This window comes from Populus euphratica, unplaced genomic scaffold (genome assembly GCF_000495115.2).
Source record: "Populus euphratica unplaced genomic scaffold, PopEup_1.0 scaffold609.1, whole genome shotgun sequence".
Classification (NCBI taxonomy): domain Eukaryota; kingdom Viridiplantae; phylum Streptophyta; class Magnoliopsida; order Malpighiales; family Salicaceae; genus Populus; species Populus euphratica.
In genome coordinates, this window is record NW_011500201.1 from 84,947 (window position 1) to 98,039 (window position 13,093).

The 13,093-nt window shown below is 35.8% G+C and overlaps 1 protein-coding gene and 1 non-coding gene across 2 annotated transcripts; both read left to right on the forward strand.

Moving 5' to 3' along the window:
- The first annotated feature begins 2,178 nt into the window (after window positions 1-2,178).
- Window positions 2,179-9,435, forward strand: LOC105111883 (extra-large guanine nucleotide-binding protein 1-like). The gene is made up of 8 exons (XM_011007353.1): window positions 2,179-3,889; window positions 3,992-4,129; window positions 4,217-4,321; window positions 4,448-4,621; window positions 5,854-6,028; window positions 7,252-7,484; window positions 7,874-8,037; window positions 8,569-9,435. Exons 1-8 carry the CDS (start codon window positions 2,696-2,698, stop codon window positions 9,143-9,145), a joined length of 2,760 nt encoding a protein of 919 aa, XP_011005655.1. The 5' UTR covers window positions 2,179-2,695; the 3' UTR covers window positions 9,146-9,435.
- Window positions 9,436-10,470: 1,035 nt separating this feature from the next.
- TRNAL-UAG (transfer RNA leucine (anticodon UAG)) lies at window positions 10,471-10,550 on the forward strand. The gene has a single exon. It is a non-coding gene; the product is annotated as a tRNA-Leu (tRNA).
- The last annotated feature ends 2,543 nt before the right edge of the window (window positions 10,551-13,093 follow it).

The window sequence follows — 13,093 nt, forward strand, 5'->3', positions numbered from 1 at the left end:
AAAATGATGAAGGTCTTTTTTTTTTTTTTTTTTTATGTTAGAGATGGATTCGTAAACAAACCAGTTATTATGAAATTTTAAGACAGCTTATATAGCATAACTAGTTAATGACCTATATTTAGCACAAGCTGGATAATTTATATTTTTAATATTAAAAATGAATATATCAGCATTTTTTACATGTTTTTTTAACAAAAACAATTCAATTATAAATTAAAAAAATTATTTATGCATTTAATCATATAAATCGAGAATTATTTATATAACTAAAATAAATTATAAAATTAAATTATTAACCAACCAAAGTTAACTAGTCAAACTTGTGACTCAAATCATGAACTTAATTATCAATGATAGTTGATTCAAAGGGTCCGATATTTGTTCCCCTTCAACAAGGTCTCGAGTTCGAGTCTTATAGATTGAAAAGAAAATTTAATTATGATAATTTACATTTTTATTTTTAAAATAATTATTTTAATGTCACTTAATTAATAGAAATAAAGTGATATTATACAATACAAATATTTTTGTAAGTTTTATCAAGTTAATATAGAGAGTTAAGATAAAAAAAAAATTATATTCTTTTAATAATAAAAACTTATATTTTTATATAACTTATATCTTTTTTCTTTTTTTTTTACGTGGGGTGTCCGGTCCAGCTTACGCGCACCACGACTAATCCCCACGGCTCACTGAACATTCTGCAAGCCCAGTGAGCAGATAAGAGATCGCGGGGGTGACAGGCGTGCACGATAAGACTCGAACCCAGGTGCGGAGAAAAGGGACAAGCCCCTCCCACCACTAAGCTAAAACCTTACTTGCTAACTTATATTTTTATTTATACAAGTAGAGGAAACAATTAAATTTTTAATAACTTCTCTAAATATATAGGCCAAACTCATTTTCATGAACGGACCAAGACTATTTCAATAATTAACAAGTCTTGTGGATAGAGTGCATTATTATTGGAAAAACTTTATTTCTTAGTGTGCTATCCCGCTTTGACCGGATTAGTTAAGGTCCAATATACTTCTACATACCAGGTTTCAAAAAAAATTGAATTTAATCGAATTAAATAATTTTTTTTAATATAATTTTATATTTAATTATATAATAAAAAAATATTTATAAAATAAAAAATCAACTAAACATTAACATTAGAGCATTTATTTTTATTGTATTACTCAATTATAATGATAGCAAAACTTTACTTAAAAGTAATGCAAAGCTTCTCGATATCATTACCCTCGTAATTACCAAACAAACTAAACACGGCAAAGAGTAGAGCTGCAGAAACCAGAAGCGGCAGAGGCGGCGGCGTCGGGGGTGGTTTTTCTTACATGCTGACCAAAAGAATACTTATATATATATATAACCGGCGGCCTGAGCTTGACAAGAAAAAAGTACAAAACTCAAAGGAGAAGACACGACGAAGAAACATGAAAAAAGCCCAGGTTATCAAACTTCACAAAAACCCCATTTACAACCCAAATCTGGAGCTTACTATTAAAATTAAAAAATAATCTCAGCCAAAATCGGGAAATGAAAATGAAAGAACCAACTGATAGCCATCAAAATTACAAATCAACAGAATTGAATTAGAAATCAAAAGCCATTAAATTTAAAATTAACATCCATTGCAGAAGAAAACACAACACAAAACTCTCATAAAAGAATCCAAAACCAATAATACTACTAACAACAACGGAAAGAAAAACATAACAGAAAATTTGAAGTCTGAGTTGAACAGACTGCCCTGTGCATGTAAAGAAGCCAATAATTCACAGCCAGAGAGTCAAATCAAAGTGCCCATCTTCACCTCCAACACAAGAAACAAATCCCATGTAGCAGTTATCTCAGTAATTCTAAGGAAAAAAAATGGCAGGCATGTACAGAGAGAGAGCTTCGAACAGAACAAAAAAAACGTGGCAAGTACTTTTTTTAAAAAAATTTATTCTTTAATTTGTCAGGTAATCAAGAATTGGTCGAGGTCTGACAAAAGATTCATTTAAAAAAAAAAAAAAACCATGCCTGCTTGCATTTTAGATAGATTCACACAAGGTTCCATGACATGTCGTTGAAAGCAAAAAAAAAAAAAAAAAAAACAGAATGATCGATAAAAGAGAGCCGAAACAGTCAACGTCAACAACCTCAGCCCCGCAAAAGTGCCAAACAAACGAGGGAAAAATTTTCTTCCATTTTCTATCGCCCATCGTCAATTCCTAGAAACTGCTTGTTCAACGCGTCTGACTTGGAAAAACGTGGACGCATAAAATAACTACTTGAAAATGGCTCATCATCTGCTGTCTTCTTCTTTACTACTGGTAACAGAGAAAGACTCGAACTTTCTCTTATTTGTTTCTAAACAACTTTCAAAAAGTGGACTTTGGTTTCGAATCACCATTTCTCCCTTCTTTTTTTGGCCACTTTTCTATGGTTTTTCTTACTGGGTTTATGGAGGTATTACTTTTGCTTCATGGGTTCTTAGTATAATTGATTGTGGGTAATGAAAGTAGGTCTTTTTGCTCCATGGGGTTTTGAGTTAAGTGGTTTTGCTTCATGGGTTTTTGATAGAACTCGTTTTGCTTGGTGGGTTTTGATTCTAGTGGCTTTGCTTCATAGGTTATTGAAAAAGCTGGCGTCTTTTAGGGTTTCTTGTTGTTGAGTTTTAGAGGTAGAAGAAGAATATTGTAAGATGGCTGGGGGTTTGAGGAAAATTTTGCCTATTCAGTCTCCGATTCATGTAGAAAAGGAGGCTGACGACGACAAGATAAAAAACTTGGAATACTCATTTGCTTTGCCATATTCTGGCCCCCTGCTTACTTGTGATGTTCCTCGAGCAGTGCCTATTGATTTTAGGCAGATCCCAATTGCTTCTCCTGCGATCGGTTCTGGCTCTTTGTTGACTGATGTTTCATTGCCAGTTGTACAGCCTATTGTAAACTCTCACAGGAAACTGTCGAAGAAGCCAAACTTAGTCTCAGATAGGACTGTTTGCTTAGAAACGGATGGTGGCATGGATGGAAATGGCATGCCATGTGAAGCATCTAGAGTAGATGACTCGAGTGCTTCGCTTTGTGCAAACGATGACGAGTGTGGGCCAAAGTTATCTGATGGAATACGAAGTTCTGGTAGATTGGATTTTTTCAGTGGTTCTGTTTCTGGTGAATTACCACTAAACTTGGAAGTGTCGGAATTGCCTGATAACGGTAGCAAAAATGAAGGTCGAGACTTTTACGATTATATGAATCCCGCAAATTATGAATCGATAGGATCTGAAAGGTCACAAAGTAATTCATCTGAGATTTTTTCTTGCCAAGAGGAGGATCATAATGAAGAAGCTCCTGGCCATGTCAGAAGGCCATCAATTGTAACTTTCCGTGATCCTGAATCAAATGATGTAGTGGACAATGAATCTGATGTATCTAACACTGACAGTAGTGTCCATGAGAGGCATATAGCTGTCAGGCCTGGGAAGAAAGGAACATGCTATCGTTGCATGAAGGGAAGTAGGCTTACGGAGAAGGAGGTTTGCATTGTTTGTGGTGCAAAATACTGTGCAAATTGTGTGATAAGAGCGATGGGATCAATGCCAGAAGGAAGAAAATGTGTTACTTGCATTGGTACGAGGATTGATGAGTCAAGGCGAAAGACCTTGGGTAAATGCTCTCGGATGCTAAAGCAACTATTGCCTGTGGTCGAAGTTGAACAGATAATGCGTTCTGAGAGATCGTGTGTGGTGAATCAGCTGCCACCAGAACTCATTTATGTAAATCGACAGCGTCTTTCCAAACAGGAGTTATTCCTACTGCTGACCTGTCCAAACCCACCCAAAAAACTAAAACCAGGATACTATTGGTACGATAAAGTATCTGGTTTATGGGGAAAGGTGAATATCCCTTTCTTTTAATTTTGTCTTTCAGTTTAGATATACAATTACCTCAATTTTGTGGTACTGCATTGTGTTTATTCTTCTGGTATGCTTGAACAGGAAGGACACAAGCCTTGTCAAATAATCAGTCCCCAATTGACTGTCGGGGGTCACATCCTGGAAGGTGCTAGCAATGGAAATACGAACATAATGATAAATAATCGCAAGATAACTAAAGCAGAGCTCATTATGCTGCAGGTTGTTGTGCCGGACACTACCGGGTTATTTTATGTGATTATTTTCTTAAGCATGTAAGACTGATGCCATTCCATTTAATCTTTGCAGTGGGCAGGGGTGAAATGTGAAGGAGCAACTCACCTTTGGGTTAGTGCAGACGGGGCTTACCAGGAAGAGGGAATGAATAACATAAGAGGAATACTATGGATAAAGGTGCGTTTGCATTTGGGGAAATCTGTTGATTTAGTTCAATCCCAACTTGCTTTTGCATTCATGCTTATTTTACTTGCTGATCTTAATATCAAAACTTAAGCCATAATGGAAATACTTTCTTTGCAGACTGGAATAAAGCTAATTTGTGCTGTCCTGTCTCTGCCAACTCCTCCTAATTCTGTCAGTCCAAGCGGGGAAGGAGTGAATGATGTTATGGCAAACAACCTTGAGCAGAAAACACTCTATAAGTTTCTTCTGGTTGGTCTTGAAAAATCCGGCACATGTACCATATTTAAACAGGTAAGGAATCAGTGGGACTGAAACAGTATAATCTTATGCTTATGTTACTATTCATGACAAATCTAGCTCTGTCGGCTCCTAATGAAGTCATTTCTCACCAATTCGGCTCCATTTCATAATTACCTTAACTTTCTCCTTGGTGCCTGCCATTTGGGGAACTTTATGTCAACTAGAGAGTCCATCTAATTATCAAAAAACTATAATCCATGGAAAATTATAGAACTTCTGTTTATACTGACAGCTAAAACCCACCTCATTTTAGAGTTTTAGACAGCATTATGTTTAAAGCATACAAAAATTGCATGTAAGCGAAGTCATAAAAAAAATATATGAAATGTCCTGTTGTACGCTTGAGTGTTTTTACTTGCTTGAATGAGTGTGCCTGTGCCAAGTTGATTACATTCTTGAAATCTTTAATCTTGCTCCATCTAGATCATGTTGAGATGAAGCTCTTAAGTCTCCATAAGGTTCGATTGTTCTATGGATGTTATTGTGCTCAATTATGATCTGTTTGCAGAAGAGACAGTTGCCGGTACCATTGGCCTTCACTGCATCGGCTTTACTCATTTTTTTTCTGTCCTGTTCAAATCGTCTTCTTTAACTTAACTAAATAATCTGTTCCATAAGTTATCGCACACAATCAACATGCATACAATTAAAGAAATCATATTTCTGCGCAAGTTTATGCCATTCAAGCACAAGTCCTTGCCTCCCTAACACAAGATCATACCATGCCATACCATTTCCTTAAAGGCATAGCTTCGTTGCAGAAGGCCATGTCTTTACAGGAGATGGTTATGCCTTCCTAGATGATACATTATATGCCATCCCTTTGTTGCGAGGTCATAAAATCGTATCACAAGGCCAAGCCTTTGTGCAGAATGCTATACATTTCCTGATCAATGCAATGCTGTCCTAGCAGTTGGTCATGCCTTCTGACATGCATATGCTATGGCTTTCCTGCAAACTGTGGGACATGTTTTTCCTGCGCAGCAGCATGCCATCCATAAGTAAAAGACACTCCATATTGCTTTACATGCTAACATGAATAATTTTACTCTGCATTGCAGTGTAAGTGCTGTCATCATGTTAAACATAAACTGGAAATGCAACTTGTACAGTGCTTTTAACAGTTTTTGTCTGATAATTATTTTAGCCTTCTTAAACCCTGCCTCCATTTGTGGCAGCACAAGAAGAACCCAAACAATTAATTAATTATTCGCTTATTTCAGGCAAGAATTGTATACAGCGTTCCTTTTTCTGAAGATGAGCGTCAAAGTATCAAGTCTATTATTCAGTGCAATTTGTATGGTTATCTGGGTATACTGCTTGAGGGGTGTGAAAGATTTGAAGAAGAATGCTTGGTTGATAAAAGACGAAAGGTTGTGCACCGGCATAGTTCTTTAGGTAAAACACTCATTGATTTTTTATCTTCTTCTCTCTGAAGCTTATGATCCATGGTCTTTTCTCCACTGTTTTGCAAAAATCATGCAAAGATATGTGGATGGTGCATAAATTCCCAGTTCTTACACTATGGAATATAAAAAATCTCTTCAGCTTCTGGACCTACTGGAAGCTTCCTGTTGGAAGTCTGAAAGCTAAATCCATCAGCATCCATTATATTTAGGGACTGCTAACCTACTGTATTGATTGCGAAGTTCTTTAGTCATTATGTTGGCAGCTTCTTGGTGGGTAAATTGTTTAAAATGAATCTGAGCTTTCTTTCTTCCTCTTTCTCTTTTCTTGTCCTTTCTTGGTGTCGGGTAGAAGTTTGATGTAACTAGAATCAATTTTGCCTCCTGGTCCATGGAATAAAAGGCAATGGAAACAAATGAGGTAGACTGCACCATGGTTCAATTTTTTTATTTTCTAGTTTTTTATATATAGAGAGATTATCTGACTCTTGTGAACCAACAGATTTTCAAATCATTTTAAGTGGATATTTAAATGTTTGGCAGTGGTCATTGGTTTCTGACTGGTTTTGATTAGCCTATGCAGCATCCTAGGTTCAATAAACTGGGGTAAAATCTTTAGATTTTTTGGAGAGAATGTGAGGGTTTATTGACTTGTTATGCTTCGCTTTAGTGTGATGTCCCGTGCTTGTTTAATGATGGAAACTAAAAATGTAAGGTGCTAGGTTATTTGGGGATGAATGAAGTAAGAAAAGTAGGCATTGTGATCCTGGGTCTAGAAAAATGTTACCAAAGGCTGGTTTTGGGTATCATTTTGTAGAAAGAATGAATGAGTTATGCTATATGACCTAAAAAGTTCTCTGAAGTGACACTTTGTGAGCCTTGCTGACTCAAAGCAATCTTGGTTATTCATTTTGTGTCTTAACTCAGAGAGGTTACTCAAAATGTATCTTTTCCCTAAAAAAGTAATGGAAATCATGCTTGAACCTATTTTATTTTGGCATCAGTTATATTCATGAATTTGTTTGATAGTTGTTTCAAATCCACTTTTCCTTTTATTTTTCTTCCCATTTTACAACATTCCACATTTATATTTTAGCTAATTTGACCGTCATATTTTCGTATCTTCTATAAATCATAAGTTTGGAGTCAAAATTGACTTCAGCAATTTAGAATGATTTATTATCTGAAGTTATTTAGTTTCGACTTATATTACAGGTCAGATTGACTGCAAAACAATCTATTCTATTGGCCCAAGACTGAAAGCTTTCTCAGATTGGCTCCTCCAAGTAATAGCATCTGGCAATTTAGAATCCGTGATCCCTGCTGCTGCTGGTGAATACGCACCTTTTGTTGAGGAGTTGTGGAGAGATGGAGCCTTCCAAGCCACATACAACAGGAGGAATGAACTCGAATTTTTACCAAGGGTTGCTACTTATTTCTTAGAACGGGTAAAACATGCTTCATGTCCTTGCCTTTTACTTTTTCTTTTACAATTCTTAGAATATGTTGTATTTCCCCCCTTACCCTTTCTTTCTTTTCTTTTTCTTTTTCTTTTTTCAAAACATCAAGTTTGCTATTGGTTATGGGCCTTTTGTCTTGCTCTGCATAGCTGGCATACGTGTGTGAAAATCATGATGGGGAGATAAAAGAGAAGCCATTCTTTCTATTATTTGAATAATTCTTGAACATGAGAAGTCTCAGGACCTGGTTGTTTCACTTGAATTGTGACCCTAATACTTTAAGGAGTTAGAATCATTAGAATCTGAATGTGGCAAGTGCATGATAAATGATTGCTTTTTATCATGTCTTTAAAATCTTATGGTGTCTTCCTGCTTAGGCTGCTGAGGTAGCAAGGCCAGACTATCAGCCATCTGATATGGACATCTTGTATGCTGAGGGTTTTAGTTCATCCAAAGGGCTTTCTAGCATGGAATTTTCATTTCCTAAGGTGGCTCAAGATTTTTGCGAGAATATTGGCTATCAGCATGATCCCTTGCTGAGGTCAGTTCTATTTGCACATTGCCGATTACATTTTTTGCGTGATTGATGTCGTGCAAAATTTTAAAAGTGCCCTGCATTTCCTGACCAGGTCTCTTATGTGTCCACATCTCTTCACTACAATTTCTGACTAAATTGCTGCTTGAAATACGATTGTTTTACTTGCCATCTGCTAATTGATTAGAAGTCACCGCTACAATCAAAGTCACGCCATTCACAACTTCCACACTATTTTCTTCCTTCTCAGGGTCATTAAGAGCAATAAAGAAAGTCTCTTTTAAATGATTCAATAATTCGAAATTGTTGTCTGAATGCTTTCCTTTATTTTTCTCCTCCATATAATATAATGGCAAGGGGAGTTCTTACGGAAGTTTGCTATCGTATATTCCATATTTGATTACTATGTATTATAAATTTTTAACTTTGTCTTGATCAGAATAAAAAAAAACACGGTTTATTTTTCCTTAAAAGAAAAATAAAAGAAGATTCATCCACTCCTTCCCTGACATCATTGGGGACATGTACACCTTCCAGGTATCAACTTATCAGAGTTCATCCGACAACCCTCGGAGGAAATTGCAAAAGGCTGGAGATGTTTGAAGATGTTGATGTTGTCCTATTTTGTGTTTCATTGATTGATTATGATGAGTTTTCTGAAGACAACAACGGAGTTCCCATCAACAAGATGATTGCAAGCAGGCAGCTATTTGAACGCATTGTCACTCATCCAACCTTTGAAGAGAAGAAGTTCCTTCTTATACTGAATAAGTTTGACCTGCTCGAGGAAAAGATTGAACGGGTTCCGCTGACTCAATGCGAATGGTTTGACGACTTCAATCCTGTGATTGGCTACAATCCCAACAGCAGCAGAAGCACCAATCCTTCATTGGCACTTCGTGCCTGCCAATATATTGCAGTAAAGTTCAAGAGATTGTTCAGAGATCTAACTGACAGGAAGCTGTATGTTTCACTAGCTACTGGTTTGGAACCTGATAATGTTGATGAAGCTCTTAAATATGCAAGAGAGGTTCTGAAATGGAAGCAAGAGGAGCATAACTACCCCAACAATGAGTTATCTTCGACTAGCATAGAGGCAAGTTCATCCTCGTGATTTTAACATTGTTGTAATCACATACAGGGTCGACTGAAGGGAATAGAGGACCGCCTGCTATTCACATGGCTTCCCCGCAAAATCTGTGTATATAATGTCTATGTGCCAGTCATGTATAGGAAAGGGAAGTAGAGCTTAAATCAAAAATATTTCAAACATGAAAGAAATAGCATTTTTCTGAAAAGCTGAAACATTCACAAATTTTGCAGCCGCTGCTCTTGGATCAACAAAATACACAAGCGTTATTACAACTAAAGATATAGAAAAAAAAAAAAAAACTAATCAATTAGTAAAAGAGAAGCCCTACGAAGTACAAGCACAAGCCTATTTGCATTACAGACACAACTCTATACGAACCATAGACATCTCTTCACATCACTGTTTCATCATACAGGTGCAAACCTGTCCATAAGCAAGCAAACTGTGGCCTCAGACATTGTAGTTTCTCCCTGAACCACCTTGCTCTTTTTAACCTCCCTCTCTTCTTCAACTCCTCCCTCTTTGGGTTTTGACAAGAAGGGCTTTCTTGGTGTAACCTTCTCCTTAAGCTTTGCTAGCTCACTCACCCATATCTCCACAACTGCAGACATTTCCTCCTCAAAAGACTTGAACCCTGATTTCTTGAATGTTACTTTTTGCTGAATGAGAAGAGAAGAGAGCTGGAGCTGAATGGTTTATATAGAGGGGAAGAGGAGGGGTGAGTTTTCAAAAACTCGTGTACAGTTCAGAGCAAGTGGTTTTTGTTGACCAAAAGAAAAATCTACTTGTGGTCGCTCCTAGATGATGTTAAAAATGGGAAGAGGGGATTTAGTTTCCCTATATTTGAATATTCCACTGTAATGGTTGTGAATATCTTACGAGTGGGATCCTAGGGTATGGATGCTCATACCCTAAATGCTTGTTTTTTCGTGATTCCCAACCATATCCTGAGAATCACACGCTATATATAAAAACGAAATTTTTTTAGAGATAGACATGGCAGGAGGAGGATCCAACTAGACTGGTGTTTTGGTACGAGCAATAAGATGCAAGGGTTTCCCAATTGAAGGGGTCGCTATTATTTTTGTCGGTTAAGAAGGTGCCACGTGTAACACGCTTAGAACTTAGAACACAGAGAAGGAGATCGTTATCATCTCACACACCTCGAGAGCCCATAGAATTATTGAGACAAAATAATGGAAGTTTCCATTATTGAAGGAAATGCCCGAATACAAACAAAAGGGTCCACAGATAGGCTCCTCTTCCCGTGGGCGACCCGTCCATTTGCAATTGGATGCATGGGGAAGAAAATTAAATTTAATAAGCTGAAGCCGTCACCATCAAGAGACAGTTTGGCCGAGTGGTCTAAGGCGCCAGATTTAGGCTCTGGTCCGAAAGGGCGTGGGTTCAAATCCCACAGCTGTCAATTTTCAATCAACCCATTCACACGCTCAGAAGCCTTCTACTTCTCTTCTTGTCTTTCTCGATGCGTCAGAAAGATATTTTTATTAGAGCCTTCTACAGCGTAAACCTAATTTCATGAAATCAAGCTCCTCCCCTTATTTTAAATTCAGTTTCCCATTTTCATTTTTATTTTTATTTTATTATTTTTTAATTTTATTCTAGTATTTTTCTTAACAATTATTTAGGTTATTTTATTTTATTCTTGTATTTTTCTTAACAATTATTTAGGTTATTTTTAAATTAATAAAATTGATTAGATTATGTCATGATAATTTTTATACAATTTAATTTTAAATTTAGGTTAAATAAAAAATTAGATTGAGAGTTTTTTCTTTTAATTTTATCATTTTTTTAAAATTTGATCCTGAAATATTTTTTTTTATAGATTGTTCGTGTTGTCTTTAAACAAAACAAGTTGATTGAGTTATATTGAAACAAATTTTTATATAATCTTATTTTAAACTCGGCTAGATTATAATTTAAATTTGAATATTTTTTTCTTGTCAATTTCATCATTTCTTTCTCAGTTTTATTTTTAAGATTTGTTTTTTATCGGCTATCTAAATTACCTTTGAATTAACTAAAATTATTAAATCATGTTAAGATAACTCTAATACAATTAAATTTTAAACTTAAACTAAATAAAAAATTAACTTGAAAGGTTTCTAAATAGACTGGTAGGGCTAGGTTTAAAAACCATACCAAATAATTCTCATTAATTTTTTTGTTATATTAAAAGAAATAAACTAGTTTATATTTAAATTGATTTATTCTTAAAAAAATGTTTCTATCAATACGAGAAAGTAATTATAACAATACTGGATTCGATTCTTTTTATATATATTTGTTATTTTCATAGTATTTTATATATTTATTAGGCTTGCAAATATTTAATGAATTAAAAAATTAATTATGATGCATATAAATTGTTTTAGATACTCCGGGTTATTAAAACAAAAAAAAATAACAATAATACAGGGAATGAACTCCGCTTATCATTTAAGCCAACAGCTGAAACATTGCATATAAGTTTTGAAATAATCAGCTAAATATCTTCCTATTCAACAGAAACAGACAATGAAAAGGCCAAGGCAAAAAGATCCTAAAAAGTGCTTGAAAGATTATTTTTTTGCTGGTTTTGAGTGGTTGAAACGCCAGGGGCGTTCAGCTCAAGGTTTGTATTCTATAAGATAGATTTTTTGGTAGCCACTTCCATAGCTCTCGGTGGATGTGACCATGCTTTAGCGTCCACGGAGTGCATCCTCCATTGCCAATACCTTGGCAACAAAGCAACGTTAGTTAGTGTCTATTCTTCCTAGATGATCTGCCGTCTTGATTTTCCCATGAAGAATGTGATTGATTAAATTAATAATACCCTTGTATCAAATGCAAATACAAAGGAGGGAATCGAATAGAGCCATAAAATTCAAGTACCTTTTTTCTTTTGTTTGACTATAGCAAATATTAATGTATACAGCTTATTTTTTGCTAGTTTGGTTATTACAATGAGATTAGAAAGAAATAATTGGAGTATTAAAAGCCAAAAAAGGAAAATAACCTTGAGATTCAAGCTGTAATTATGCATATTTTATCAAGAGTTTATCACGAGCCATTTTTACAGAGTTTTGAAGACAAAAACACAAAACAAAGAGTGGAAGGTCAACATTGAAAGCTTATTATAGTAACATTCTTCTTCAAGCACTAAAGCAGTTGATAAGCATGGAAAGTGAAGCCTCAGAATATGTCAATGCAGGTGACTTGACTCGCATGCCTCTGATTAAAGCAGGCAATGGCTTTACCAAGTGTAGGCTTCCTTCCTCTTCAGGAACCACTTTACTTGACTCAACATTTGTAGGGCTCGAGCCGCTTGACCAAACAGTCTGACCCTTTTCACGTAGCTTGGCAACCTCGCTAGTCCAAATATCCACAAGTCCCGACATTGCTAAATATCTAGAAAAACTGCAGATGGAAAAGAGAAAAAAAAGCAAGAAGAAGATCTTAATAAAAAGTGCTCTTTAGATATTTGAAGCTTGTAGTGTGTGGTTGCTATTTGAGACGTTGAAGGGTTCTACATGGGTTCTTATAAAACAAGGTTAGAAAGCGGTTTTGTGGGTTAACTAAGGCCGCACACATTCTTGAGGGGAGTTTTGTGCTTGTCTCTTGTGCCATATAGCCGACGGTTTTGTTTCCAATGGTAAATCTCAATACCCTAACAAGCTACTGGTAAATCTTTCCTTATAGAGCTAGTGGTTTTACTCATGACAACGGCTCGAAGTCAATCCACATAAATTATTGGGCATTGGCTATATATATAGGAGATTACTAGATTTTGGAACCCTGCACCTCTTTCAAAGTTTCCCTTTATGTGACCTAGAAGTCACTGAACTTCTAAGAAAAAAAAATGTTTTGGATGACATGGGTTGACGTGTGGTAGCTGGGAACTGCAAGGAGTCGAAGATATTGCCCAATTGTAACCTGCCTACAATTTACAGAAGATCCTTTTTC

Bases quoted from the DNA above. Each gene is read 5' to 3' on its own strand.
- LOC105111883 (XM_011007353.1), top strand. From the start codon at position 2,696: ATGGCTGGGGGTTTGAGGAAAATTTTGCCTATTCAGTCTCCGATTCAT. The intron at 4,322-4,447 runs GTGCGTTTGCAT...CTTTCTTTGCAG, and splicing joins GAGGAATACTATGGATAAAG to ACTGGAATAAAGCTAATTTG. The intron at 4,622-5,853 runs GTAAGGAATCAG...CGCTTATTTCAG, and splicing joins CATGTACCATATTTAAACAG to GCAAGAATTGTATACAGCGT.